The sequence below is a fragment of the Chiloscyllium punctatum genome, chromosome 4 (genome assembly GCF_047496795.1).
Source record: "Chiloscyllium punctatum isolate Juve2018m chromosome 4, sChiPun1.3, whole genome shotgun sequence".
Lineage (NCBI taxonomy): Eukaryota > Metazoa > Chordata > Chondrichthyes > Orectolobiformes > Hemiscylliidae > Chiloscyllium > Chiloscyllium punctatum.
Window position 1 is genome coordinate 76,457,178 of NC_092742.1, and position 27,646 is coordinate 76,484,823.

Sequence of the window (27,646 nt, forward strand, 5' to 3'; positions counted from 1 at the left end):
CAAAAGGTTGGTTTTGTCAGTAAATGAAAGATCATGAGAATAAAACTTAGCCTTTTTCTTCCCAGAGAACTGATTCTGGGGAAAAGAAAATGAGCAACGATAATTTTGTAAACTGATTACATCTGCATTTCAGAACTGATTCTATATGTTACATGTACATAGAGGTTTGTCATGTCACTTTGAAATATCTGACATCCTTTGATAATTTTGATTTGTATTTTTGACACAGGTATCCTGGAGGTTTTGCACTGTATCTTGATTGAAAGTCCTGAGGCGCTCAATGTGATCAAAGAAGGGCATATCAAATCTATTATTTCATTACTGGATAAACATGGACGCAACCATAAGGTATATACATGGTCACAAAACAATGCATTCTGAAAGTCCTGACCAAATATAAGAATGTAAAATAAATAATTTGTCAATGTTTCCTGTCATAAACTGTCTCTGAAGACAAAAAAGTGTAAGAATTGGAGGATAATATAAATTATGTCTTAAACAGAGTAAGGCACTTGAGTATAAAGGGTTATTGATAAATATATATAGACAGTCTATATTGTTAGTGATACAAGGGGACATGATAACAAAATTCTCTGAGAATGGACCTTGTGAGGCCTCATGGCTAGAATCTCTACAGTGTGGAAACAGGCCCTTCGGCCCAAAAAGTCCACATTGACCCTCTGAAGAGTAACCCATCCAAACCCATTCCATTACTCTATGTTTACCCCGACTATTGCACGTAACCTACACATGCCTGAACACTACAGGCAATTTAGCATGGCCAATTCACCTAAGCTGCACATCTTTGGATTGTGGGAGGAAACCAGAGCACCTGGAGGAAACCCACAAAGACACGGGGAGATCGTGCAAACTCCAAACAGACATGAGTCACTCGAGGCTGAGATTGAACCCAGGTCCCTGGCACTATGAGGCAGCAGTGCTAACCACTGAGCCATCGCGCCATCCACTGTTACGCTTTGTTGTATAAGTACACTCAATATGTTACCAGCAGGCTAACTCCCTGCTATAGGAAGAATGTTGTTAAACTTGAAAGAGTGCAGAAAAGATTTACAAAGATATTGCCAGGTTTGGAGGGTTTGAGTTATAGGGAGATGCTGAATAGGCTGGGGCTATTATCCCTGTTGCGTTGAAGGCTGAGGTGTGAACTTATACAGGTTTATAAAATCCTGGAGATAAAGGATTGGCTGAATAGTCAAAGTCTTTTTCCCAGGGTAGGAGAGTCCAAAACTAGAGGACATAGGTTTAAGGTGAGAGGGGAAAGATTTAAAAGAGACCTGAGGGGCAACTTTTTCACGCAGAGGGTGGTGTGTGTGTGTGTATGGAGCGAGCTGCTAGAGGAAGTGGTGGAGGCTGGTACAATTACAATTTATAAAAGACATCTGGATGGGTATATGAATAAGAAGGGTTTAGAGAGATATGAGCCATTTGCTGGCAAATGGAAGTAGGCCAGATTGGGATGTCTGGTTGGCATGGAAGAGTTGACTAAAGGGTCTGTTTCTGTGTTGTATAACTCTATGATTCTAAGACCCAAAATGCCAAACAGCCATGAAATGAAGAGTTAAGCAAAAGTAACAAGGAAAATGATTGCAAGTGAAGGACAGTGCAGGAAATGGTAACAAAGCTTAAATGAAGGCTTGAGTGAAGTGAAGAAATGGAGAAGACCTTCCCTTACTAGAGTGCCTCAAAAATGTGAGAGCCCTGATTTAAACTAAGAAATAGCTGAACAGGCATTACAGACTTATAAGGTACAAGACTGTATTAGAATTAGCAGATCAGTCTTGTAAGGAACAGGTCAGTACCCTTCATTATGCCATAGGTGGCACTGCAGATGACATATTTGTCAGATCGGGAACTCATGAAGAGTCAGTGACATTAAATGCTGATATGAAAGTATTTGAAATATACATTAGCCTTAGAAGGAACACTATTCTCAAAAGAGTAACATTCAATGGATGTAATTAATGATAAGGAGAGAGTGTTGATTCCCTTATTAAACAATTTATGTTGACAGGCTGTGAAAATGGATCCTGGAAAGATGAATTAGTTCTGAATCGCAGTGTTGCAGTAGGCTTAATAGATGCTTTTAACAGAATTTCAGCAGTCAAGGGAGAATTTAATGTTACCAATGCTTGTGCAGTTAACCAGGCAGGCAGCTATCAGAAAGCAAAATCATTTATTTATTAAATGTGACAGAAAACTTTGAGGAGAAAAATGACTGATACTGGACAATTTCTGGTGTATTGTAGTAGAATCATACTTCCACCGGAACATTGAAAGCTTGAGAAAGGCAGCAGCTGCCATCCATTGCTCAGTGTTCTCACTGTAACTGGAAAAGGCAGCATCGGCACAAAGACTGCCAGAAATGCAGAGTGCTATTCCAAAAAAGAGGGGATATTTTCAAACTACGATGCAGCAAAATGGCCCCAATTCAGAAACCAAAAGCAAAAATTATTAATGCCAGTAGCTTTCAAAAGACTGAAGATGTCAAAGACAATGAAGTGCTATTTCTGGGAAAAATGACAGAATCAAATGAATAGCATTGGAATGCAAAAACTATGGTTAATGAGGCAAGAAACACATTTTTTCAGATTCGCAATAGTGGTGATTGAAGACCAGTGCATGGTGTGTCTTTGACTAAAACAGAGCTACGATATACAATCGTTGAAAATGAAGCATTAGTCACTACTTGAGCTTGTGAAAGGTATTCACACTATGTCTTGGGTCTTCAGTTCACAATTGAGACAGATCACAAATCACTGGTTACTCTTTTGAATGCTAAGGAGTTAGCAGATATGGGACCAAGAGTGCAGAGTTGTTGGGGATTTACTAGATTTGATGCTACACTTAAGTATGTTCAGGAAGAAATCAGATTACATTAAACTTACATTGTCACATATTCCTGTTGAAAAGGCTGTTTGAGAGTACATGGAGTTGGTTGAAGATGTTGAAAACTATACTTCATTGACCACAAAATATCAACAACACATTGACCACAACACCAACACAGAGGCTAAATGAAATAGAAAGGCACAAAGTCAGAAGAAAAATATACTGAAACCTGTGTGTACTGTATATAAAGATGGCCAGAATATTTCACAAGTAATCTAATGCTTAGACAGTACTTTGATGAATAAAATAAGATCAGTGTTGAGGATAACTTAGTGACTCATAAAAAGGTGTGCCAATAGTTGTATTGAGCATTTGCCATAAAAAAAAGTTGGAAAACGTGGCAATGAAGCTTGTTCTAGGGGGATAATGTTGTAGTTTTTGGACATGATTCGGAGATGCAGTGTTGGACTGGGGTGTACAAAGTTAGCTAACCCGAGATTGCAACTTTAAAAAAAAGGGTTTTGTGATTTACACATGAAAGAAGTGAAACTATCACTGTATTCTAACAGATGAAAGGCTTAATAGACAATCAATTCTTCAATGTATAATTTCAGTTACATCACACTGCAAATTTTTGCTATAAATTCTATTACGATTGAGCCCTCCACAATCACCTGATGAAGGAGCGTCGCTCCGAAAGCTAGTGTGCTTCCAATTAAACCTGTTGGACTATAACCTGGTGTTGTGTGATTTTTAACTTTGTAGTTTTTGGAAGCAGCTTCCCTCATTGAGGACTAACTTAATAAAAATGTAGCCTGTTTGGGGGTCGAGACCTTTTCAAAGCCTGAACCTCCATATAAGACTTATGTCTACCCACAGTCTTGGGAAACGTCTCAACTACCCAAATATCAGATCACAATGAAAGCTTGGGACATTTAGAATTTTTTACTGCAATCTTTGGCTCGCCCATATTAAAACTACTAACAGAGTTTGAGTTCCACCCAGACAGGCTACTCAGAACATTCACTACAAGGTCAGAACATGCTTAAGTTATGGCCAAGCTCCTGACTTTAAAATGGGCATAATGCCAGAGTGAATGCACATTTTGAGGCCATGCTGGCTTTCCTATAATATATAACATATAAGCAAAGAATACTGTAGATTTAAGACTTTCACAGTATGCTGAACAGATATCAAACTTTACAAATTGTGATGGTTTTGGTCAAATGTTTTGGATTCTGTGCATATTTCAGCCTATCACCCTGTCATGGTGAAGAATTGATCAGAGTCTCTAAACTGATGTAGGCAGTCTGGCCACAGTCAAATCATCCTTACTTCTAGGTCAGAAGTTCTGGCTGCAAGTCTCTCATCAGGACTTGTTGGCCATTGAAAGTTTGCTATATGGCCAAACAAGTTGATTGCCAGCTTTTAAATCTTTCCAACACTCCTGAAGATGGGATTTAAGAAAGGAAGTGATTGAATGGCCAACCATCTGACAGAATTCAATAGCAACCATTCACAGATAAAAGTGAATCCAACAAAAGTCTATGGAACAACTATAGACAACTGTAGAGCTAGGGAGAAAAGAAATACAGACAAGTAAGATAGACAGTATTTCACCAGAAGTGCTGGATGTCTTGAAATGCATAAAAGTGGATAAATCCCCAGGACTTGATCAGGTGTACCCTAGAACTCTGGGGGAAGCTAAGTAAGTGTTTGCTGGGCCTCTTGCTGAGATATTTGTATCATCGATAGTCACAGGTGAGGTGCCGGAAGACTGGAAGTTGGCTAACGTGGTGCCAGTGTTTAAGAAGGGTGGTAAGGACAAGCTAGGGAACTATACACCAGTGAGCTTAATGTCGGCGGTGGGCAAGTTGTTGGAGGGAATTCTGAGGGACAGCGTGTACATGTATTTGGAAAGGCAAGGACTGATTAGGGATAGTCAACTTGGCTTTGTGCGTGGGAAATCATGTCTCACAAACTTGATTGAGTTTTTTGAAGAAGTAACAAAGAAGATTGATGAGGGCAGAGCGGGAGATGTGATCTATATGGACTTCAGAAAGGCTTTTGACAAGGTTCCCCATGGGAGACTGATTAGCAAGGTTAGATCTCACAGAATACAGGGAGAACTAGCCATTTGGATACAGAACTGGCTCAAAGGTAGAAGACAGAGGGTGGTGGTGGAGGGTTGTTTTTCAGACTGGAGGCCTGTGACCAGTGGAGTGCCACAAGGATCAGTGCTGGGTCCATTACTTTTCTTCATTTAAATTAATGATTTGGATGTGAGCATAAGAGGTACATTTAGTAAATTTGCAGATGACACCAAAATTGGAAGTGTAGTGGACAGCGAAGAAGGTTACCTCAGATTACAACAGGATCTGGACCAGATGGGTCAATGGGCTGAGAAGTGGCAGATGGAGTTTAATTCAGTTAAATGTGAGGTGCTGCATCTTGGGAAAGCAAATCTTCACAGGACTTGTATACCTAATGGTAAGGCCCTAGGCAGTGTTGCTGAACAAAGAGACCTTGGAGTGCAGGTTCATAGCTCCTTGAAAGTGGAGTCACAGGTAGATAGGATAGTGAAGAAGGCGTTTGGTATGCTTTTTCTTTAATTCTGCAAGTACAAATTCACCCCACAAACTTATATGTGTGTTTTGTGTGTGTGTGTGTGTGTGTGTGTGTGTAGTGCAATGGAGTCAACTGTAGTGTGACATGAAGCTAAGGTCCCAGTTGAGGCCATCCCCATGGGTACCGAACTTGGCTATCAGTCTCTGCTCAGACGGACAGACAGACAGAGAGACACACACACACACACATTCAGACCCTCTCTCATACACTCCCACACACACCCTCTCACAGACTTAAATCCCTTTACACTCACACTCCCACACATACACACACCCTCTCACAGACACTCACCCCCACCACCCGCAACGCACACACCTACATGCACACGTACACATACAAGTTTGTGGGGTGAATTTGTACTTGCAAAGTACATTTTACTTTTCTCAAAAACTGCATGAATCCATGTAAGATTCTGTAATTTTTTTTTAGATTAGAATCGGTCTGACCATTGTGGCATATATAGCCTCACAGGGAGTTAACATCTTCAATACCTTATGTGGGCCGACGTGACACCAATTGTTAAAGTGCACTTGAGAATCTAACTTCCAAAAAAAGTTTTGTGATTTTCACATGAAAGAACTGAAATGTACATGTTCATTCTAAAAGATGAGGGACTTAACAAACAATCTGGGTCTTTTTAAATATATAATTTCAGTTACATCACACTGTAAACTTTAGCTATAAATTCTGTGTCTTACAATCTTATTCTCCACAACCACCTGATGAAGGAGCAAGGCTCCAAAAGCTAGTGCTTCCAAATAAACCTGTTGGACTATAACCTGGTGTTGTGTGATTTTTAACTAAGTGTGTGGCTTGGAGGGAAAAGTACGGATAGTGGTGTTCTAATTAATCTGCTTCTCTTGCCCTTCGAGATGGTAAAAGTCATGGGTTAGGAAGTTGCTTTTGAAGGAACTTTGAAGAGTTGGTGCAGTGCATCATGTAGAGGATATCTATAACTACCGCTATGCGTCAGTGTTGGAGGAGGTTCCATTAAGGAGGTTGCTTTGGCTTGGATGGTATCAAGATTTGTCTTGTAGATGGCGAATGGGGTTTGCAGCATTAAGAGGTGGATTAGTCACCAAAGAATTTCTGAACTGCTCTTTAGACACAGTATTTGTAAGACTGGTCAAGTCAATGTTATTATTAACCCCAGAATGTTGGTAGTAGGGGAACTGGTGGAGGGGTGGGGGGAGGTGCTGTGTTCCAATGATAGTAATAAAATTGAATGTCAAGGGGAGATGGTTAGATTTTCTTTTGGTTGAAATGGTGATTGTTGGACACTTGTGTGATGAGAATGTTACTTGTTACTTAAAAGCCAATGTGTGGTTGCTGTCTTGCTGCATATAGATGTAGTCGAAATGTGTGTTGCTGGAAAAGCACAGCAGGTCAGGCAGCATCCAAGGAGCAGAAGAGTCGACGTTTCAGGCATAAGCCCTTCATTAGGAATGGGATGAAGGCCTATGCCCGAAATGTCGACTCTCCTGCTCCTCGGAAGCTGCCTGACCTGCTGTTTTTCCAGTGCCACATTTTTTGAATCTGACTCTCCAGCATTTGCAGTTCTCACCTTTCTCCTAGTGCATGTAGACTTGGACTACTTCAGTACATTAGGAGTTGTGAATGGTGCTGAACATAGCGCACTGTGCTGAACATCAGTGAACATCCCCAATTCTGATATCACGTTGGAAGTAGGATAATTGACAGACCAGCAAAAGATGGTTGGACTGAAGACACAGTCTGGAGGAACTCCACTGAAACAGGCATTGGGAGAAATCAGACTCCAGTATAAAGGGAGAGGCTTGACCTTTGAAAGAATTCTGAATGCTGGGAAACAATTTGGGCACTGTGACAGTCAGTTTCTGCTTATGGACTCAATGATGGCTCAGTGGTTAGCTCTGCTGTCTCCCGGTGCCAGGGACCTGGGTTTGATTCCACCCTTGGGTGACTGTGCACAGTTTGGTACATTCTCCATGTGTCTGCTTGGGTTTCCTCTGGGTGCTCCATTTTCCTCCCACAGTCCAAAGATGTGCAGTTTAGGTGAATTGCCTATGGTGTCCAGGAATCTAAAAGCTAGGTGGATTAGCCATGGGATATACTGAGTGTCTAAGTCTGGATGGGATGCTCTTTGGATGGTTGGTGCAGACTGAATGGGCTGAATGGCCTTTTTTTGCACTGTAGGGATTCTATGATTCTACTTCTTGTTGGCGATCAGCCAAGATGTAACCCAAGTTCTCTTACTGTACTCTGTTAAAATCCAAATCAAGTTCTGAATATTTGGAGGGGTTGGGTATGGAGGGCATTGAAGGGCACATTCCAACACTTAAATCGGAAGAGAGAGCCCATGCAATATTGACCTTGAAGAAACCTGCAGAATTCCATCAGCATTAAAGCAGAATCCCATGGTGTCAGATGAATACTTTGGAGATGCCATCCTATTTCAAAAAAGACCTGTAAATAGTCAAACTATTGCAACCCCGCCAACAGTCCAAACTCTTTTGCTGTAAGGAATTACATTTTTATTAGCTAGGTAGTATTAAATTAATACTTCCATTATCTCCAACCCCAACAGACATTTTTATGCATTTAAGGTCTAAAGTAAAGATTACTTTGTAAACAACTGACAAGACTGAACTGTCTTGTATATATCCCAGGTTGGAATATTTTCAGGTATTCTAAAAGCAAATCTCCTTATAGTTGCAATTCTATTTCATTCTATTTTATTAATAAATTGATTATCTGTTATGTTATATTTATCAAAGCTTTGCAGGTCAAAGTCCTGCATACTTTGAAAATGGGCACCGTAACTCAAATTAACATGATTTTGCTCACTATGCAGGTTGCTCAAGTAACAATACCGAGTTTAATTTTCTTCTTTCTCCTCAATGTACTTTTTGAAATAACTGTCTTTGACAGATTCCAATGTTTGTCCACTTTACAGCTAATGGAGGTGAGGGATGTTCATGTTGAAAAATGGGATGCATCCCATTTCAAGCATTCTAATGTCAAATATGGCACAGCCAAATTCTGAGTAAAGCACTATGTTCACTGCCAAATGAGCAGCTCGCTAATGCCCTATTGTACTATTTTGACCTATTTCCACCAGAACCGTCCTATTGTCTCTTTGACAGAGATTAGCACCCAAGGTGGGATTAGCTTTAGTTTTGTGCCATAATCTTATACCCCCATGAACTACTATTCACAAGGGACTGTACTCCAGGAGTTCTTCATCCATTAATCTTGCCTCATTTTGAACGCAGTTCCCATTAGTTTTTAGAGCAGTTTTTAACCCAGTAGCGTCACTGTATCCATTTCTCTGAAGTTTTCTGGGTTTTTTTTCCCCTTCAGGTGGGAGGCTTGGACAGTTTATTGCCTGTCTGTGTCAGCTAATAGGAAAAGTTTTGGAATATGATCAATTTTACTTTTTGGAGACAGGAGTTAAATTTTAACTCCCTGCGAGTTGATAGCGAGCAGGAGGGTAGGGCAAGAGCAAAATTTACTTTTAGCCCAAATTAGAGGCTTGGCTTATTTTAAGTGCTAGGTCTGAAATACACCTGGTCTATCAGCTGCCAGTGAATGGACGAGATAGGTGGAAAACAGCTGCAGGCTTGCAGCCAGTTCAGCCTCTGTTGCTCTGGGAGTTGCTGCTCCACCCTTACGTGGTGGGAAAGCTGCAACAAGTTCCCTGCTTGGGACACATATTCAGAGTTTCATTCAAGGAGCAGGAGAATTGACATTTCAAGCATAATCAGGAATCAGCTCTCTTGCTCCTCGGATGCTGCCTGACTAGCCGTGCTTTTCAAGCACAACAGTCTTCGACTCTGATCTCCAGCATCTGCAGTGCTCACTTTCTCCCCCTTTCAGAGTTTCATTGTCTAAACAGCTCCCTGCTTTGCATAAGCTCATGGAGCTTCCGGGCCTTCTGACTGGAACCTTTGCCACCTAACTGCGGGGAAGTGGTTTGTGACATTTCAATGGAAGCAGGTCAGTCCACTGTATTGAAATCTCTCCATTTCCAACCCATCCCCTATCTCCACCCCCAATCTGGGCTGGCTAAAACTGACCTCAGGATATTTCTTTCCACGTGAGTGTTCTGATTCAGGAAACTGAAACAGAATAAAGCAATTTAATTAAGCCTATTCCAAGGTCAAGTACTACACCGTGCTGGGTGGCATAGTGGCTCAGTGGTTAGCACTGCTGCCTCACAGCGTCAGAGACCCGGGTTCAATTCCCACTTGAGGCAACTGTCTGTGTGACGTTTGCACATTCGCCCCGTGTCTGTGTAGGTTTCCTCCGGGTGCTCCAGTTTCCTCCCACAGTCCAAAGATGTGCAGGTTAGGTGAATTGGCCATTCTAAATTTCCCGTAGTGTTAGGTAAAGGGGTAAATTTAGTGGAATGGGTCTGGGTGGGTTGCTCTTCGGAGGGTCGGTGTGGACTTGTTGGGCCGAAGGGCATATTTCCACACTATAAGTAATCTAATCTAGTAATCTACATGTTGAGTAAAGCACTAAAGGTTGGGGCATCTGCCGCCAAGACACAATGGGGAAATACTACCACCTGAGGTCTTCCTGCTGAAGTTAAGGGGGTCGGGGGCGGTGGGGGGTGGATCCTCAGGTACATGTTAATATAATCCTGCACAAGTAAAAAATGCCTTGTTGAGTCAAATTCTAATGTTCTTTCATATGCTACTGTACAGAACCAAACTGCATTTGTGACAATATATATAAAAAATATATTTTTAGGAATAAAATATAATTTTGAAAGAACAGTAAAAATGGGGTTCAGTGAGCTCAGTTGGCTGAATGGTTACTTTGTGATGCAAAGTGATCCAACAGTGAGGGTTCAATTCCCACACCAGCTGGGGTTACGATGAAAGACTTTTCTTCTCAACCTCTTCGTTTGGCTGAGGATTGGTGGCTTGCAACAGTCATCGGCCTCTAATGGGAGTGTAGCTCTATGGTCTGCCAAGACTATGATGACTTTACCTTTTACTTTCAAACCTTAGCCTCAAATGATGTTAATGACAGTGACCCAGTCATAACTGTGGATCCTCAATTTCTTCCCGATGTCAGTTTAGTGATAAATTAACTTATGATTGGAAACTATAATCTCAGATTGTTTAGATCCTGATGTTTGTTTATTTGTTTTTAGGTGTTGAACCTGCTGTCTTCTCTTTGTGTCTGTAATGGAGTTGCTATACGAGCTAATCAAAACCTGATCTGTGACAATCTGCTACCTCGTCGTGATTTACTGCTGCAAACCCGTTTAGTTAACAATGTGACAAGGTAATGCAACTTTATGTTCATTTCTCTTTAATTGAAAACCTGAGAATTTTAAGGTGCAAAGGGGGCTATGTGGGCCATTGTTTCAGTGCTTATCATAAAGATCCAGCCAGCCTGATTCCACTTAGTAGCTCTTGGTCTGTAGTCCTGTCAGTCACTGCAATGCAAATACCTCTCTGCTGATCTCTATATCTATCTATATCTTTTATCTGGTTAGAGTTTCTTCCTTTATCATTCTTTCAGGCAGAATTCCAGACCACCACCAACCTCTGAGTGAAAGAAATACTCTGTAATTCCCCATTAATCCTCTAACAGTTACTTTGTGTCTTATGCCTTCTGATTATTGACTCATCTGCTAAAGGGAATAAATCAATCCTATGCCCTGTATTGCGGTTTCTTATCATTTAAAAATCATCCTGACTTCTTTTTCTACTCTCCAGTTTTCAGGACTAGTCACCTCCAGAATGTTTCGATGAATTCGTACCATACCAAACTGTGAACAAACTAATAAATATTTTACAGTTAATTGTGACCCAGTCAAGGCATTGATGTGGAATTGGTCTTCTGTCAGTGATTTGTCAAGCCAGGCATTTCATAGGAGAGGGGTTGAAGGAGAGGTTTACCTCCTATCACTTCTCCCAAGCCTTGGGAAATTTCTGGGCAATACCTTTTAAAGGTCACTCAGCAGTAGAGCAACATAAGTATTAACCATATGTCTATCCTTTTTATGCTAGCCAGGCACAGTTAATATCCACCCTACAATAATTCAAAAGTGAGTGAGCTGATGAAATTAAATATACTGTCTAAAAGAAAATGTATACAAAGTGTCATTTGCAATTTAACTCTGTATCTTGTCTATCAGTTCATGAAGATAATTGAATAGATACAATACTGATGATCATTTTATATTGCCTTTTTTCTTTAGCATAAGACCGAACATTTTCTTGGGAACCAGTGAAGGATCAGCTCAGTACAAGAAATGGTATTATGAGCTTGTTGTCGATCAGGTCAATCACTTCTTGACAGCTGATCCTATTCACTTGCGTGTTGGATGGGCATCTGCAAAGGGCTATGCTCCCTATCCAGGAGGTGGGGAAGGATGGGGAGGCAATGGAGTGGGAGATGATCTGTATTCCTATGGATTTGATGGACTTCATTTGTGGTCAGGTTTGTACCTGTACAAATATACCTTAGCTATGTTAAAAGCAAATATTTAGGTAATTTACAAGAAGGATTTTTTTACACTTGATGTTTTGATGGAATGCTCAATAACTAATTTAACATGATCACTCAAATCAGATTTCCTTAGATAAGCAAATGGTTATTCAATATCTTACATATATATAATATATATATATATATATCATATTCATTATTCAATTCCATTTGTGTAAGAATAATTTATAGAAAAGTAATTTGTGGATTACAAATAATGCCCATTTAGCTCTTGATTTCTCAGTGTCAATGTGGTCAAAAAACATTTCTTATTTTCAGTAATGGTAAGGGACAGTGGTTAGATTCGCTCATGGTGGCAATAGTAATTGCCTGGTACCCTGTGGTGCTAATACTGACCACATCAATCCAATCTTGAATGTTGTTCAGGTCTTGGTGTGTGTTGACATACACTGTATGAGGATCTGAGGATACGGAGAAACTGCTAAACATTGTTCAATCATTTGCAGAAATCCACAGTACAGCCTTATGATGGAAAGAAAGTCATTATGATGGATGCAGTTACCCTGTGGAGTTCTTGCCATGATGTCCTGGGACTGAAATGTTTGACACTGAACAACCACACCATTTTCCTTTGTGCTCGTACAACTCCAATCAGTGGAGTGCTTTCCCGCTCATTGTCATTAACTCCAGCCTTGCCCGGGCTCCTTGGTCAAATTTTTTCTTGGTGCTAAGAGCAGTTACTTTCATCGAACATTACAGCGCAGTACAGGCCCTTCGGTCCTCAATGTTTCATCTCACCTCTGGTATATAGCTCTTTTATCCATGTTTGGACCAAGGTTATGATAATGTCAGGAGCCAAATGGCCCTGCTTGAACCTAAAATGAATGTCAGTGAACATATTATTACTAACTTTGTCTAGCATTATTATTACCACCCACTTCCCCAACATGAAAGAATCCTGCTGAGGGAATATTCTCAGCTTCCCTGACCCTACAATTACAGCTAAGATGAAGCATGAGTCCCATTCAAGACTGTCAAAAGTTCCAGTGCTTTTTGTGAATCATTGCTTAGTAGTAAAAACTCAAAGACTGCTTAAAATTGACACAAAAATAAAAGTTTTCATCTTGTACTCCTCAGAACCCAAACATGAGAGCTCAAACACCAACTTGAGTAAATTCAAGGAGAGGGTAGACATTTTTAATTGGTAATGAGTTGAAGTGTTATGGAGAGTGGGCTGAAAGGCTGTGGTGAGACAAGCCATGATTGTATTAAATGGTGGAGCAGGCTCAAGAATCTGAATTACTTACCCCTGTTCCAAGCTTTTGTGTTCTTGTACAACATAAGGAGAGGGTCTGATTTGTTTTAATTATGGTTGGCATGTGGATGCAGCAGCGTTTGTTAACTGTCAGTCTCAGCTGGCTGATTGACATCAGACTAGGCAGGTGTTCTCTGATTTGTTAGGGCGTTGCCATGAGGAATGCAATTGGAATTGACAGACTCATTGACAAACTGTTGAGAAAGGGTTGTGGAGAAAGGATACAAATACCTTTGAAACTGCCCAGAGAAAGTTCACTCGACTACATCAAGTGGGATGAAGAGTTTATCTTATGAGGTAATGTGAACAAGCTCAGCCTGTGTCTATCTGAGTTTAGAAGATTAAAAGCTGGTCTTGTTAGAACATATGAGATTTGTGGGATCTTGAAAAAATGTATGCAGTACAGATGTTTTCCTTTTGTGGGAGAGACTAGAATGAGGTTGCACAGTTTACAATTAAGGTGGTTCCCAATTAAGACAGAGAGAAGGGAAAACTTTTTTTCTGTGAGAAGTTTTAGTCTTTGGAGTTCTTTCCCTTGCATCACAGTGGACACAGAGTCTAGTTATTTTTAAAGCAGATGTTTACAGATGCTTGAATAACAAAGGGGTGATAGAGATCGGTGGATTTGTGATTTGGGAAGATAATCAGGGGAGATAACAGCCTAATGGTATTAATCCAAAGACCTAGGTGATGTTCTGGGCACCTGAGTTCCAATCCTACCATGTCATGGTGAATTTTGAATTAAGTAACAGATCTGAAATCAAGAGTCCAATAATGACCATGAGACTGTTGTCGATTATCGGAAAAACCCAACTGATTCACTAATGTCCGCTAGGGAAGGAAACAGCTATCCTTAATTGATCTTACATTTTTGTGACTCCAGACCCAAAGCAATGTGGTTGACTCTTAACTGCCCTCTGGACAATTAGGGATTGGTAATGAATGAGCAGGCCTAGCTAGTGACGCCCACATCCTGTGAAAATGTTTTGAACATTTTTAAAATCAAAGTCTTATTGAACAGCAGAGCAGAACTCCACAGGCTGATTGACCTCCCACTGCTCTTGAGTCGTACATTCATGTATTAGTGAACGATGAAAATGATAATGAAATGTTTTCAGCAAAAGGTTGAAAAGGAAGGAATTCTTTCTATTGAAAGGAAGTTCGGGTGAGACACTTAACCAGGCAGTTGATCCAAACCCGACAGTTTTCTACATTCGTTGGTCACTTCTTAGGATCCATATGAAGGACAGAGCAAAGAAGGCTGCTGTTTTGTAGCAGTAGCCTTGCCAGTGTCTCTCAAAGTTAGCACAGCCTTTACCTTATTTGGCACTCTCTCCTGCTAAAGTGGACATTTATTACCATTTCTCAATTTGGAGAACCCAATCATGATTTGGAGATGCCGGTGTTGGACTGGGGTGTACAAAGTTAAAAATCACACAACACCAGGTTATAGTCCAACAGGTTTAATTGGAAGCACACTAGTTTTTGGAGCCACGCTCCTTCATCAGGTGATAGTGGAGGGCTCAGCCATAACACAGAATTTATAGCAAAAATTTGCAGTGTGATGAAACTGAAATTATACATTGAAAAATTGATTGTCTATTAAGTCTTTCATCTGTTAGAATACAGTAATAGTTTCACTTCTTTCATGTGTAAATCACAAAACCTTTTTTTAAAAAAGTTGTATTCTCGGGTTAGCTGTTAGCAATGGTGATAGCTAGACAATATGTTGAAGGTGTTGGCCCCCTGTCTTCTCTGTCTATGCCATGATGCTGAGATTGATTCTAATCTAAAAAGTGAGATAACGGAGTTCTACATGAATGCATGCAGTTTTTGAGCAAAGTACAATGTAACTGTGCAAGTACAAATCTGCCCCACAAAATATGTGTGCATGTGGGTCTTTGTCTGTCTGTGTGTGTGTGTGTGTGTGTGTGTGTGTGTGTGTCTGTCTGAGTTGGGGATTGAGTGTGAGAAAGTGTATGTGTGTGTAGTGAGTGCAGAGTGTCTTAAGTCTGTGAGGGGGTGCATGTGTGAGTGTGGGGGTGTGTGTGTCTGTAAGGGTGTGTGGGTGTCTGTGTGCACGCAGATTTGTACTTGCAGGGTTACATTGTATTTTGCTAAAAAACTGTATGCATTCATGAGGAACTCTGAGCTCAAAAACTGCATGAATTTATGTAAAATTCCGTTATCTCATTTTTTAGATTAGAATCAATCTAAGCATTATGGAATGCAACTTTTTATAAAAAAGGTTTTATGATTTACACATGAAAGAAGTGAAAATATCACTGCATTCTAACAGATGAAAGGCTTAACAGACAATCAATTTTTCAATGTATAATTTCAATTACATCACACTGTAAATTTTTGCTATAAATTCGGTGTTACGATTGAGCCGTCCACTATCACCTGATGAAGAAGCGTTGCTCCAAAAGCTAGTGTGCTTCCAATTAAACCTGTTGGACTATAACCTGGTGTTGCAATTTTTAACTTTGTAGAATGCAAGTGTGCAATGAAGGTCACCAATGTCATGCTTACCAGAGCAAACCTATATACCCACTTTCCCATTGACTTTAGATTAGATTACTTAGTGTGGAAACAGGCCCTTCGACCCAACAAGTCCACACCAACCCACCGAAGCGCAACCTATTCCTCTATATTTACCCCTTCACCTAACACTACGGGCAATTAGCATAGCCGCTTCACCTAACCTGCACATTTTTGGACTGTGGGAGGAAATCGGAGCACCCGGAGAGAATGTGCAGACACAGGGAGAATGTGCAAACTCCATACAGACAGTTGCCTGAGGCGGGAATTGAACCCGGGTCTCTGGCGCTGTGACACAGCAGTGCTAACCACTGTGCCACCGTGCCGCCCTATCTGATGCAAAAGCATTTGAAATTCACAGCAATAGTTGGCTTCTATCACTTCTTGAATGTCATTGATTGCACACAAGTAACCATCCAGGCAGCAGACAACAGCATTCATGAATAGGAAAGGCTGTTATTCCATTAATGTCTATCTGGCCTCCAATCATTGAAGTGTAAAGTACCCAAAAAGCTATCATGATTCTCTTAGCTTGTGACACTCTGTAAACCCTCCTAACACCTGAAAAAAACAAGTCCAAGCATGAAAATATGTTTTTCCTTTTAAATGGTCTTTTGGCTGAGGTTTTTGAATGGCTACCCTGTGGAACTTTGCTGCAAATAGTTGGGCTTCATTTCTGAAGGTTATATTTGTTCAACTTTTAAAATGTGTAGTCACAATTCAATAACTCCCAAGATTCTTCCTCTTCCTGTCGTCTTATTCCTATTGGAAGTAAAATTGTCACAGTAGATCAAATAAAGAATTTTGATGATGGTGTCAATGTTGTATAATCAATTAGCATTGTATGTTTTCCCCCCATAACAGGTCGAGTGGCCAGAGCTGTAACGTCAGCTAATCAACATATACTGAACTCTGATGATGTAGTTAGTTGTTGCCTGGATTTGGGTGTTCCTAGTATATCTTTCCGCATTAATGGACAACCAGTGCAAGGGATGTTTGAGAGCTTCAACACTGATGGCCTCTTCTTCCCTGTGGTCAGTTTTTCTGCAGGCGCCAAGTAAGTTGATCTTATCTGTTTGCATTGCAAAAGTATATTTATAGACAAAAGCTTCAAAGATACGGTCCACTATTTAGACTCAGATAGCCAGAAAGCTGCAGCACTGATATACCACCATCCAGGGAGTGTTCCTCATAATCATTTCAGTGGTGGGACCTGGAACACTTAAGGTGCATCTAAGCACTCAGGGAGGGGGAATGTTAGTCAGCAGATTCGGTGAGAGACAAAAATGTCAGAGGACACCGAGTTTGAGAAAAATTGGTTTTGAATGAGTAATTTGTGCATGTTACATGAACACTAGGACATTGCGCAGGCACAGTGGCAGTGACAGACCCTGATGTTGCCGCCCGAAAGCTAACAGGCAGGCTGCCAGGCTTTATGGGTACCCTTCACATGTGGCAAGATGGAACATCTGCTGGTGATAAACAAATGGAGGCACATAACTGGCTTTTAATGACCACTTTAGAGCCATTATTAACCAAAGGGCAGCCATGCTATTTGCTGTCTCCTTGGCTGTGAGTAAAATGCCAGTGGAGGTGAGAAGGTTAATCTCACATGATTTCATTACGCCAACCATGTTCACCAACCCTCTCTACAAGAATGCTGCTGGGGTGAGAGGGGTGAGGCAGAATGTAATATTGCTGCCATATTTACAGCATCTTTTCCTGATGTGACTTAAGGATCAAATTCCGCCATGTGGAATTGGAGATGTGTATGGTTGTGGACAATGGTTTATTACAGCCCCATTGCAAATCCTGTCCAAATGACTGTGTTTTGATATTGGAGCCAAAATAAATCTTTCTCCCATTAATCTCAAAAGTACTTGTCTGAGAAAAATTGAAATGTGATGTAGTACTTTAGGTCTGAAGTATTTTTATGCACAGCGTAGTGCAAAGAATACCGTGGGACATCCATGTTTAACAGGAAAACTGGGTAGTTGCACAATTGGTTTTTCTCTATGTTGCATCTGGGAAGTGCAAAGTTGAAGAGTTGAACCTGGTCTCTATAGCACCACCCTGACTCTAAGGCATTGCTTATACAAACTATTGGGGCAAGCTCTGCCTGGCTGTAGCTAAAAGGAAATGTGTCCTGAAAAGTTGGCATTGAGGCATGTGCCAGGACTCTGTGTAGATTAGAGGAAACTCTGAGAGTTATAGGATGCTCCAAAGAAAGAGAATGGTAGTAGGTTGGACAAGATCATTCAGTTATTGTCCTCTGTCCAGTACCACCTTTGGATCATCTTGAGCAGCAGCTAAGAGTTTAAGATGCTGTTATCAGAAACATACCTGCAGGCTTCTCTTGTGTTTTTTTTCCCCAGTTCTACCGAGGACAGGCCTGAGGGAACCCAGGCTTTGCCCAGAACAAGTTGATGTTCCATGCCAACTTGTGGGCAGGCTGATGGGTGGGATGTTCGCTGGTGATTGTGGTGGAGGAGCATGGTGGACATGGGGGATTGTTGGGGTGTGGAGTGGAATTGTGGGGAAAGGCCCTCAATTTACTAGTATAGGATTTTCTAAGCATATGTTGATGCAAAGAACCATACACAGCTTGCCTATTTTGAAAGAATGACTTGTGATTCATCTTTACCTTTCTTGTCCTTTCTTCAAGAGTACGATTTTTGATTGGTGGTCACCATGGAGATTTTAGGTTCTTGCCTCCCCCAGGATATGCACCTTGCTATGAAGCACTTCTTCCAAAGGAGAAGTTGAGATTGGAGCCAATCAAGGAATACAAGAGAGATTATAATGGTGTTCGAGATTTTCTAGGGACGACAACCTATCTTTCCCAGGCCTCCTTCATCCCCAAGCCCGTAGATACCAGTCAGGTACGAAAACCTCCTGAAATAAATCACAAACTTAAAATGCCAAGGTTACAATCATTTATTACTATAAATTTCCATTTACAATTGATTTTTGTTTTTGAACCACAAATAATAAATTTTGTTTTTTGTATTGTTTAGCTGCTAAAAAATCACAAAATTGTAATGAATTTATGTGACACCATTATAAAGGATAGTAACTTTTACACTTTAGGTTTGTGATTGTGAGAATAGACTTTCCAAACAGGTCTGATGCTTGGTATCGGATCATTCTTCAATTAGCTAAATACTGACCAACTAAACAAAAACCCAGTGACACATTAATTCTTGGAATGTAAGACAGGACAATGAGGACATATTTGATTACAAATATAATTTTCAGGTTAAGAGTTGTAAGTAGACCCAGTCATTACTGATGAGCTTCTGATGTTGCTAAAGATTTGCAAGGTACTGCAAACCTCAAGTTGTTTGATTTTTAAAAAATGATTCTTTTTGTCTACTTCCATCATCTTAGTTTTGCTATTTTAGTAGTTCAAGAATATCAGTGCTAATAATTGAAAAACAGTGTTCCATTTCCAACCCTCTATTAATAAATGGCCCAAAACAGATTGTGGCTACAAGATCAGCTCAGATGCTGAAGGTTCTGGGGTTTGTAACTCACCTTCTGAGTCCTGAAAGCCTGTCTACTATCTAGAAAACACTGAGAGGTGGATATGCAATTGGCAGCATTGGTTAATGTATTGGGGTGAAGTGCATTGTCAGAATGTTCAGGGTAAACTCTGAGTGTTATGGTGTTGCTAGTTGAATGATAAGGGAGTGGTGCGTTGAACAGAGTGAGAGGTGTGTGACCTGGTGGAAGAGATATGAATGCATCTTGGTCACCTAAGTGATGTCATTAACTTAGTGCAGCGTTCTTGCTTGATGGACTTTCATATCCCATGCTACCTCCTCCCATTCCTTTTGCAGGATATATCCCAAGTGCGTTCTGCTTCCCACTGGAGATGTTGTCCCCTATCCAGATGTTGTCTCCTGGGCCCAGGACGGTACCACAAAGCCCTTTCCTTCCTCTGGTTAATCACTGCATCTCCCTGAATGCTGAACCATTATTACTCAGCAATCTTCAAGGCATGACTGCATCTTCCTTCTTACAGGGACCACATTTCTAGAAGGGGAGGCTACCTAGATCACCCTGTCAGCTTGGACCATGCAGAAGGCACCTGCAAAATGGAATTTGTTGGGAGGCCATTGGTGGTTCAGTTATGGTCAGGGAGCTGAGGTGGTCGACTAATTTTGTATCTCTCTCACAGCAGAACAACACCATGTGAAGAAGAGTAGACTTTCCAGGAAGGCTGAATTTGAGCATTAATTCTAAAAAATGAATATCTTTTCCAGTAGTTCATGTATTTGATTTTGACTTCACTCTACATTCATTCCTTTTATTCAGATTGTTTTACCTTCTCATCTTGAGAAAGTACAGAGTAAACTGGCTGAAAACATTCATGAACTTTGGGCAATGAACAAAATTGAGCTTGGCTGGACATATGGGAAGGTAAGAAAGTGTCTTTCCAAAGTAACGTTCGAAACCCATTCTCCTGGCAGGGAATATTGCTTGATGGGAATCTGACCAGAAAGGATTTGCACTGTGAACCCAAATTTCTAATCCTACAACAAGGACCAATTTCTACTGCACTGTCTAAAATTTAATTTAAAATCTTTTAGTGCATCTTGTATGCATTGTAAAGTGTGCAGTATCAATTTGCCTTTCTTAGATCAGCATAAAATATAAGCCTGTAGCTGCAAAAAAGCATCGAGTCAAACAAAATAATCTATTGGCTATCACATTGCATTACTTTATTACAATGAAATGTTTACTTGCCTGTAAGTTGTTTTAAAAATAAGTGAGTGTTAAATAAAATGGCCATATTGTACACTTGGCTATGGTAACAGAGACTAGTTATAATGTGTCACTTTCATTTTATTTTCTAACAGTATTCTGTGCAGTAATAGACTCAAGATTTGCTCTGTAGTTTCTGTGATACTTGATAGTTGATATTGTTATGGACCTTCACCTATAGCATTTATTTGGAAGATGTTCCAGCTATGTCTGGCTGTGCTGATGCTTGACGGCAGCTTGTGGTATTAGATTTACAATCAACTTGGAAATAATCTGATGACTCATAAATGGCGACGGTTACAATTTGAAAATTTACACAGTCCTAATGATTTTAAATAGAGGCTGAAATGATACATGAATTGTGGGCTGAATCCAGTAATATCACACTGAATTATTTCTACACAGTGTCATCTGTTCTTATTTATGTCATTATCCACTTGCTCTGATTAGTTTGTTGCGTGTTTGTCACGGGGATGATGGCATCATGTGTAATACCCATAGTAAATCTGAGTCAAATATATTTAGAAATGCAAATTACTAGAAGAGAGAGGTTTAAATCATAACAACAATTAAAAATGCTGATAAAATTTAGAAAATTGAGAAGCAGTAATGGAGAGAAGAGACAAATACATGTATTGAACAGATCCTTTGTCAAAATGATTAAATCACTTCTGTCTAAAGTAGTATAACATAAAATGCGAGAAATACACAACAGACTTGTCAGGATGAGCAAATGATTTTATTGTCACATATATTGAGAAAGATACAGTAAAGAGTGTTTTTAGAATTAGCATTAGAATCCCTACAGTGTGGAAAAGTTTGAGGTAATTCACTTTGGAAGGGGTAACAGGAATGCAGAGTACTGGGCAAATGGTAAGATTCTTGGTAGTGTAGATGAGCAGAGAGATTTTGGTGTCCAGGTACATAGATCCTTAAAAGCTGCCAGCCAGGTTGATAGGGTTGTTAAGAAGGCATGTTGGGTGTTAATTTTAATTGGTAGAGAGATTGACTTTCAGAACCATGAGATCATGCGGTAGCTGTTCAACACTCTGGTGTGGCCACACTTGGAGTATTGCATACTGTTCTGGTCACCGCATTATAGGAATGATGTGGAAGCTTTGGAAAGGATTCTGAGGAGATTTACTAGGATGTTTCCTGGTATAGAGGGAGGGTCTTACGAGGAAAGGCTGCGGGACTTGAGGTTGATTTTGTTAGAGAAGAAGGTTGAAACGTGACTTGATTGAGACATATAAGATAATCAGAGGGTTAGATAGGTTGGACAGTGACAGCCTTTGACCTCGGATGGCGATGGCTAGCACAAGGGGACATAGCTTTAAATTGACCGGTGATAGATATAAGACATGTCAGAGGTAGTTTCTTTACTCAGAGAGTGGTGGGGAGCATGGAACACAGTGCCTGCAACAGTAGTAGACTCACCAACTTTAAGGACATTTAAATGGTCATTGGAAAAACATATGGATGAGAATGGAATAGTGTAGGTTAGATGGGCCTCAGATTGGTTCCACAGGTTGATGCAACATCGAGGGCCGAAGGGCCAATACTACATTGTAATTGTTCTATGTTCGATGAAACAGGCCCTTTGGCCCAACAAGTTCATACCGACCCTTTGAAGAGTAACCCACCCAGACCCATTCCTCTACCCTATATTTACCCCTGACTAATGCACTTAACCTACACATTCCTGAACACAGTGGACAATTTAGCATGGCCAATTCACCTAACCTGCACATCTTTGGATTGTGGGAGGAAACCAGAGCACCCAGAGGGAAGCCACACTGGCATGGGAGAATGTGCAAACTCCACACAGACAGTTGCTTGAGGGTGTAATCGAACTGGGTCCCAGGCACCATGAGGCAGCTGCTGTGCCACCCCTGTTTTGTTGCCACAATCCAGTGCTGTTTTACATTACAAAAGAATAATAAGGAAGAACTGAAGTAGAGTTCATCTTAATCAATCAGTGTCCCAAACATGTCTCCAGGCTTCTGCGATATCTCTACAAAGTTGGCCACAAGGAGTCCCCATTCTGGCTGCAGTAATGACAGCACCATTGCCCCAGGATATCCCGGCTCGTCATGCCTCCGTTGTCTCACTGACACAACCAAGAATCCCTACTCCAGGCCTACCAAAGTCAGGAATCCCTGCTCCAGCACTGATGCTGCCTGCAATCAATCACCTGTCACCGCCTCCAAAATTTCCTGCTCTGGGCCTACTGGAGCCAGGAGTCTCCACTCTGGGCACCAACACTGCCTCAGTTGATGACATGATCCCACCACCAGAGTCCCGAATTCTAGCTTAGCGCAGCCAAGAGAGTACAGCCGAGAGTACAGGCTGCAGACCTACAGAAACTGTCCCTGCTCCAGTCACTGCCATATCTACAACAGCCCCTTGGAAGGTGAAGAGAAGAAAAAAGAAGAGATGAAGGAAAAGAGATAGGGGTATAGGCTCAGTAGCCCAAACACTACCTACTGTGCTGGTGCCGCCATCTTTTTTCATATCCGTACTTGTGAATGTAAAGGGCAAGAGTTTGAGTGTAGATTCTCCAAAATAATCAAAGTCTAGAAGGTAAACAAGCCCCTTTATTTTTCCCAGCAAGGTAACAGAGGAAGTGAAATGAAAGATTTTCACCCCACTTCTGAGGGATTCCTGTGTTTAAATTTCCTCAGATGGGTGGTAATTACCATTGAGATATTTTTGAAATCTTGAGACCTTTGTCAGACTGAGACAATCAATTTTATAGATGGGTTTACTTACTTATTGGAAGGTGAAGAATGACTATTTTTGGAGATAAAGAAATCCTTGCCTTTATTCTTCATCCTTGGTGAGGAGCCTTGGTGAGCTGTTGATCTGCTCTGCCTTACATTGATAATGATCCACCGTGACCACACAAATGCACCAACCCCACAACTTGGGACAGACTCCAGGTCACCGAGTTGCTAGTAATGCAGAGGGACTCCCAGAATTCTAGACTTGGGCCATTAAAGTAGAAAACTTTTCAATTAAATAAAACTTCAAGCACTGGTGAACAAGCATAAAATACCATCAAAGGATTTGTCTTCCCATCATTTTGTCTCTCTTTCTGCACCTGATTTGGCATTGAATTCACCCATTTGAATTTACACTCCCTTCTCAGTCATGTGTTACTTACTTCACAATTCTTTAATCTGATTGGCTCAATTATTGAAGAAGTAATAGCAGAACATTTGGAAAATCATAATCAAATCAAGCAGAATCAGCTTGGCTTCATTGAAAGGGAAATTGCTTCTGACTAATTTATTAGAGTTTTCTGTGGAAGTCTCACCGAGGCTGGACAAGGGCGAACTAGTTGATGTGTTGTATTTGGACTTCCAGAAGGTGTTTGTCAAGGACCCTCACAACAGGTGAAATCATAAAGTAAGAGCCCACAGTAGTGGAAGTAGTATCTTGGCACAGTTAGAGAATTGGCTCATGGGCAGGAAATAATGAGTGGTGAGGGATAAGGAGCTTGTTTTCAGATTGGTAATCTATGACCAGTACATTCCACAGGGATCACTGCTGGGACCATAACTGTTTACAACATATATTAGTGACTCAGCGGAAGAAAGTGAATGTAATGTAGCTAAATTTGCAGACGACACAAAAATAGGTGAAAAGGATGGTTGTGAGAGGAATACAAACAGTTTACAGATATATTGATAGGTTAAGTAAATGGACAAAAAGTTGGCATATGGAATATAATGTGGAGTTGTTAGGGAGGGGGAGGTTGGTGACACTGTCTCCAATAAGTCAAGGGTGTTGACAGATTAGGTCCTTCCATCTATGATCAACATTAACCCATGTAACCACAGCTGTCATGCTCCCTAACTGACATGTTCCAGTTCCTACCACCATTGGCATTGTACAAGGGCCTGAAAGGGTTAACACAGGGGAATTATTTAAGCATCACCCAATATGATGATGCCATATGAGCCTCAGGCAGGGCAACAACTTTGGATCTTGGAGAAGTAAGACATTGGGGTCTCCCTCATAACCTTTGTAACAAGGTCTGTCAAAAGCATGTAACATGTATCTTGTTGCCATTGTACAATAAACTACATCTTGTTTAAGAAAAGAGCATCTTCTCATGAAATTAGCAAGTGGCCTTCCTCCAAACTAACTGGAATATGTAGGTTCTGCCAAGAAAGAGAAGGATGGTTGCAAATGTGTCTGCCAGATGTATCTTGTATCAATGTGAGCTGTGGTGAAGATCCATTATACCAGTGTGCCAATGGGAATTATGTCATTTTACAACTAGGGAGCTAGCAGAGGATGTCTGAAGGATCTTATAGAAGCTGCTTGTGCAGACTGGCAGTAGCTGAAAGAATGGGGCCTTCAAGAACCCTGAAGAAAATAAACTCATAGTGAGGCAAAATCTATAGTGCTGAGAATCTGTAAAAGAGGTCCCAAGTCAAATTTAAGACTGAGATAGCAGGCAGACACCATGAGCTGTGGTTACGTTAAGAGAAGTCAAGGCCATAAACGTCATTTAAAAGGTGGTGTCAGACTGAAGAATGTTGTGAAGCCAGAATTAAAAGCTTCAGGCAAGGCTAAGTTTGATTGAATCTTTAATTATGACACAGGCAAAGAGCATTTACTTCAGCCAGAAGTACCGCCATTCAAGAAGCTGCAGCCAATCCACGATCATGTGTTGTTCACACCGCTGAAGAACCTCATTCCACTGTGGACCAGTTGTCCACTAATCCTTGACTGGGAAATACCTAGTGAGGAATATCATAATGTACGTGGCTGACATATATCTCGCACTGTCAAGAACAGAATCAAAGTTAACAGGCTTCAACCCAAAGACTTATCAATCTTCCAAAATACATTTGTTTATGTAAGTACATTTTCCCTCCTCCACCCCATAAGGAGGTTTTACAATGCTCTCAAAATATATTTTGCGAGCATAGTAAAACCTCTTTATGGGGTGGGAGAGGGGAAAGGATAATGGTTAATTACTTACATAAACAAATATATTTTGTTTACATTGTGGGGGAGAAAGCTTGGGGAAGATGTTCTATAAGGAATTGAGAAACGTTAATGTTGAGGAGATTATTTTTGCAGGCCCTCAAACTCTGTGCAATAATACCTTCAGTACCAATGGAACTTGAACCTCGTTGTTATCAGGCAATAACCATGTGCAAGACAAAAAGTGTCGTCTTGTGAGACAATGAAATGGTTTTCCCCTGCCCTGCTAGACCAACCACGACCGTAGATCTGAACCAGGAAATAAGATGGCAGCGACAAATATACCAGATGTATCTTGCGCTAAAATGAACTGTGAAAATCCATCCCAGAATTGCTGTGTTTTACCACTGAAGGGCCTCAATGAGCTCAAATGTCAGCAAACTTCCTGGAGGCTACTTCATGCCATTGAATAATGACGAGTGCTCATAGTAACACCCACAATTCCTTCCAACCCACTGATGAAGACTATATAATTTAGCTTAAGTGTCTTTCTCCTCCCTTCAGGTACGCGATGACAACAAGAGACAGCACCCTTGTCTGGTGAATTTTGATAAACTACCAGAACAAGAGAGAAACTACAATTTACAAATGTCCCTTGAAACTTTAAAGTAGGTTCAAAAATCTTGTTCAGTATTTAAAGAGGAAAATCTATTTGTTACTTTTGTTTTGCTATTTATTTCCATTTTGTTGGTGGTGTTCATGGGGTTTGTTGAAATGTCTTCACAGGACCTTACTAGCTTTTGGCTGCCATGTGGTTCACATTAAACCAAAAGCTGAAGAAGATTTACAAAGATTGAAACTTCCCAAAAAGTAAGTTTATCGCAGTCGTGAAAATGTTGCTGAGAAGTATTCTTTTCATAGATGAATATATTTGGCTTTCTTTTACAACATCATGCAGCTCTCAGTCCCTGTTATATTATTTAGTCAGTTACCATTTTTGTTAGCTTTGCAAAATTATGTTCACAATGCCCCTATTGGACTAAATGCATGCCTTTTTTTTTGTGGTACTAGTATTTTATTCAAGATGCACATTTACAGCTCAAAAACAAAGTAATCAGGTTAAAACCTGAATGCAGTCTTCTGTGTGTTGTTGGTGGTGAGAATGGAGGAAGAAAGAGCATTTAATTAGGAGGTTTAATTAGGAGGTTTAATATTAAGGTTTAATCTATTTCTTTAAAATAAGGTATTGCTTGCTTGTGATTAACATTTGACATTTTACTGCTTTTAAGCTTAAACTTTTTTCCAGGTGTGGACAGTGTTAAACAAGCTCTCTGCCAGAGAGAAACTGTGATAATTTATTGATTAACTAAGTCTAAACCAGATCAGTAATTATAAGAGAACTCGCTAAGGTTGCCGATTAATGCTGCTCCTAGATGGACCTGGCACCAAGCAGTCTGCATGTCAACCGAAACTGTGCAGCCAGCTTGTCACCTTGGGGGAGTAGACCCCTTGATCAAAGGTAGTCATTGCCTGTTCAAAGGCCTAGACACCAGGAAACTGCAGATCCTGCTAAAGGCCATCATTTTCCATGCTGATGTCCCTGTTGCAGCCCTATTCCAGTGTAGCCAACCCTGAGAAAACTCCTACTTTCATTTGACTTGCCTGAGGCCTATTCTTCCCACAATCCTACAACTCTGGTGGGTGTTTTTTTCTGCAGGAGAATAGTCGCCCCTTTGACACTACTGAGCTGAAGAACTGTCTGCTTCTGACTGAACACTAGCTCCCTGTATGTGAGATTTCTACCTCCTTTCCCCCCCCCCCCCCCCCCTCACACAGAGTCTTAATTCCAAGGGAAGTCCTCCTGATGGCCTTCCCACTCTCTGATTGGCCAGTGCACCTTCCTGATAAGAGGCAGTACAAATCTCCAGTTGACTCACCTTCCTTCAGGTGAAATGTTTGTGTCAAAATGCTTTAACTTCTGAAGATGCTTTTAGGGCAGAAAATAAAAGACCTTTGTTTATTCATCCTTTTTTAAAAAAATTAAATACTACAAAAGGAATGATTTTAAGCAATAAATTCTTCAGAGGCTTTCTTTTCACATTAAACCAAAAGAGGAATTTGGCATGCTTTCTCTTGTGCTTT

At 40.7% G+C, this 27,646-nt stretch overlaps 1 protein-coding gene across 9 annotated transcripts in view; it reads left to right on the top strand.

Annotated features, from left to right (window-relative positions):
- Window positions 1-27,646, top strand: part of ryr3 (ryanodine receptor 3) — a 382,820-nt gene that overhangs the window by 123,099 nt on the left and 232,075 nt on the right. For all 9 annotated transcript variants that reach the window (XM_072569064.1, XM_072569065.1, XM_072569067.1 and 6 more), the window contains 8 exons: window positions 230-348; window positions 10,625-10,758; window positions 11,681-11,922; window positions 16,655-16,847; window positions 18,456-18,672; window positions 20,111-20,215; window positions 26,069-26,172; window positions 26,291-26,374. In XM_072569064.1, the coding sequence (XP_072425165.1) occupies window positions 230-348; window positions 10,625-10,758; window positions 11,681-11,922; window positions 16,655-16,847; window positions 18,456-18,672; window positions 20,111-20,215; window positions 26,069-26,172; window positions 26,291-26,374 (1,198 nt within the window). The remainder of the gene's footprint in view (window positions 1-229; window positions 349-10,624; window positions 10,759-11,680; window positions 11,923-16,654; window positions 16,848-18,455; window positions 18,673-20,110; window positions 20,216-26,068; window positions 26,173-26,290; window positions 26,375-27,646) is intronic.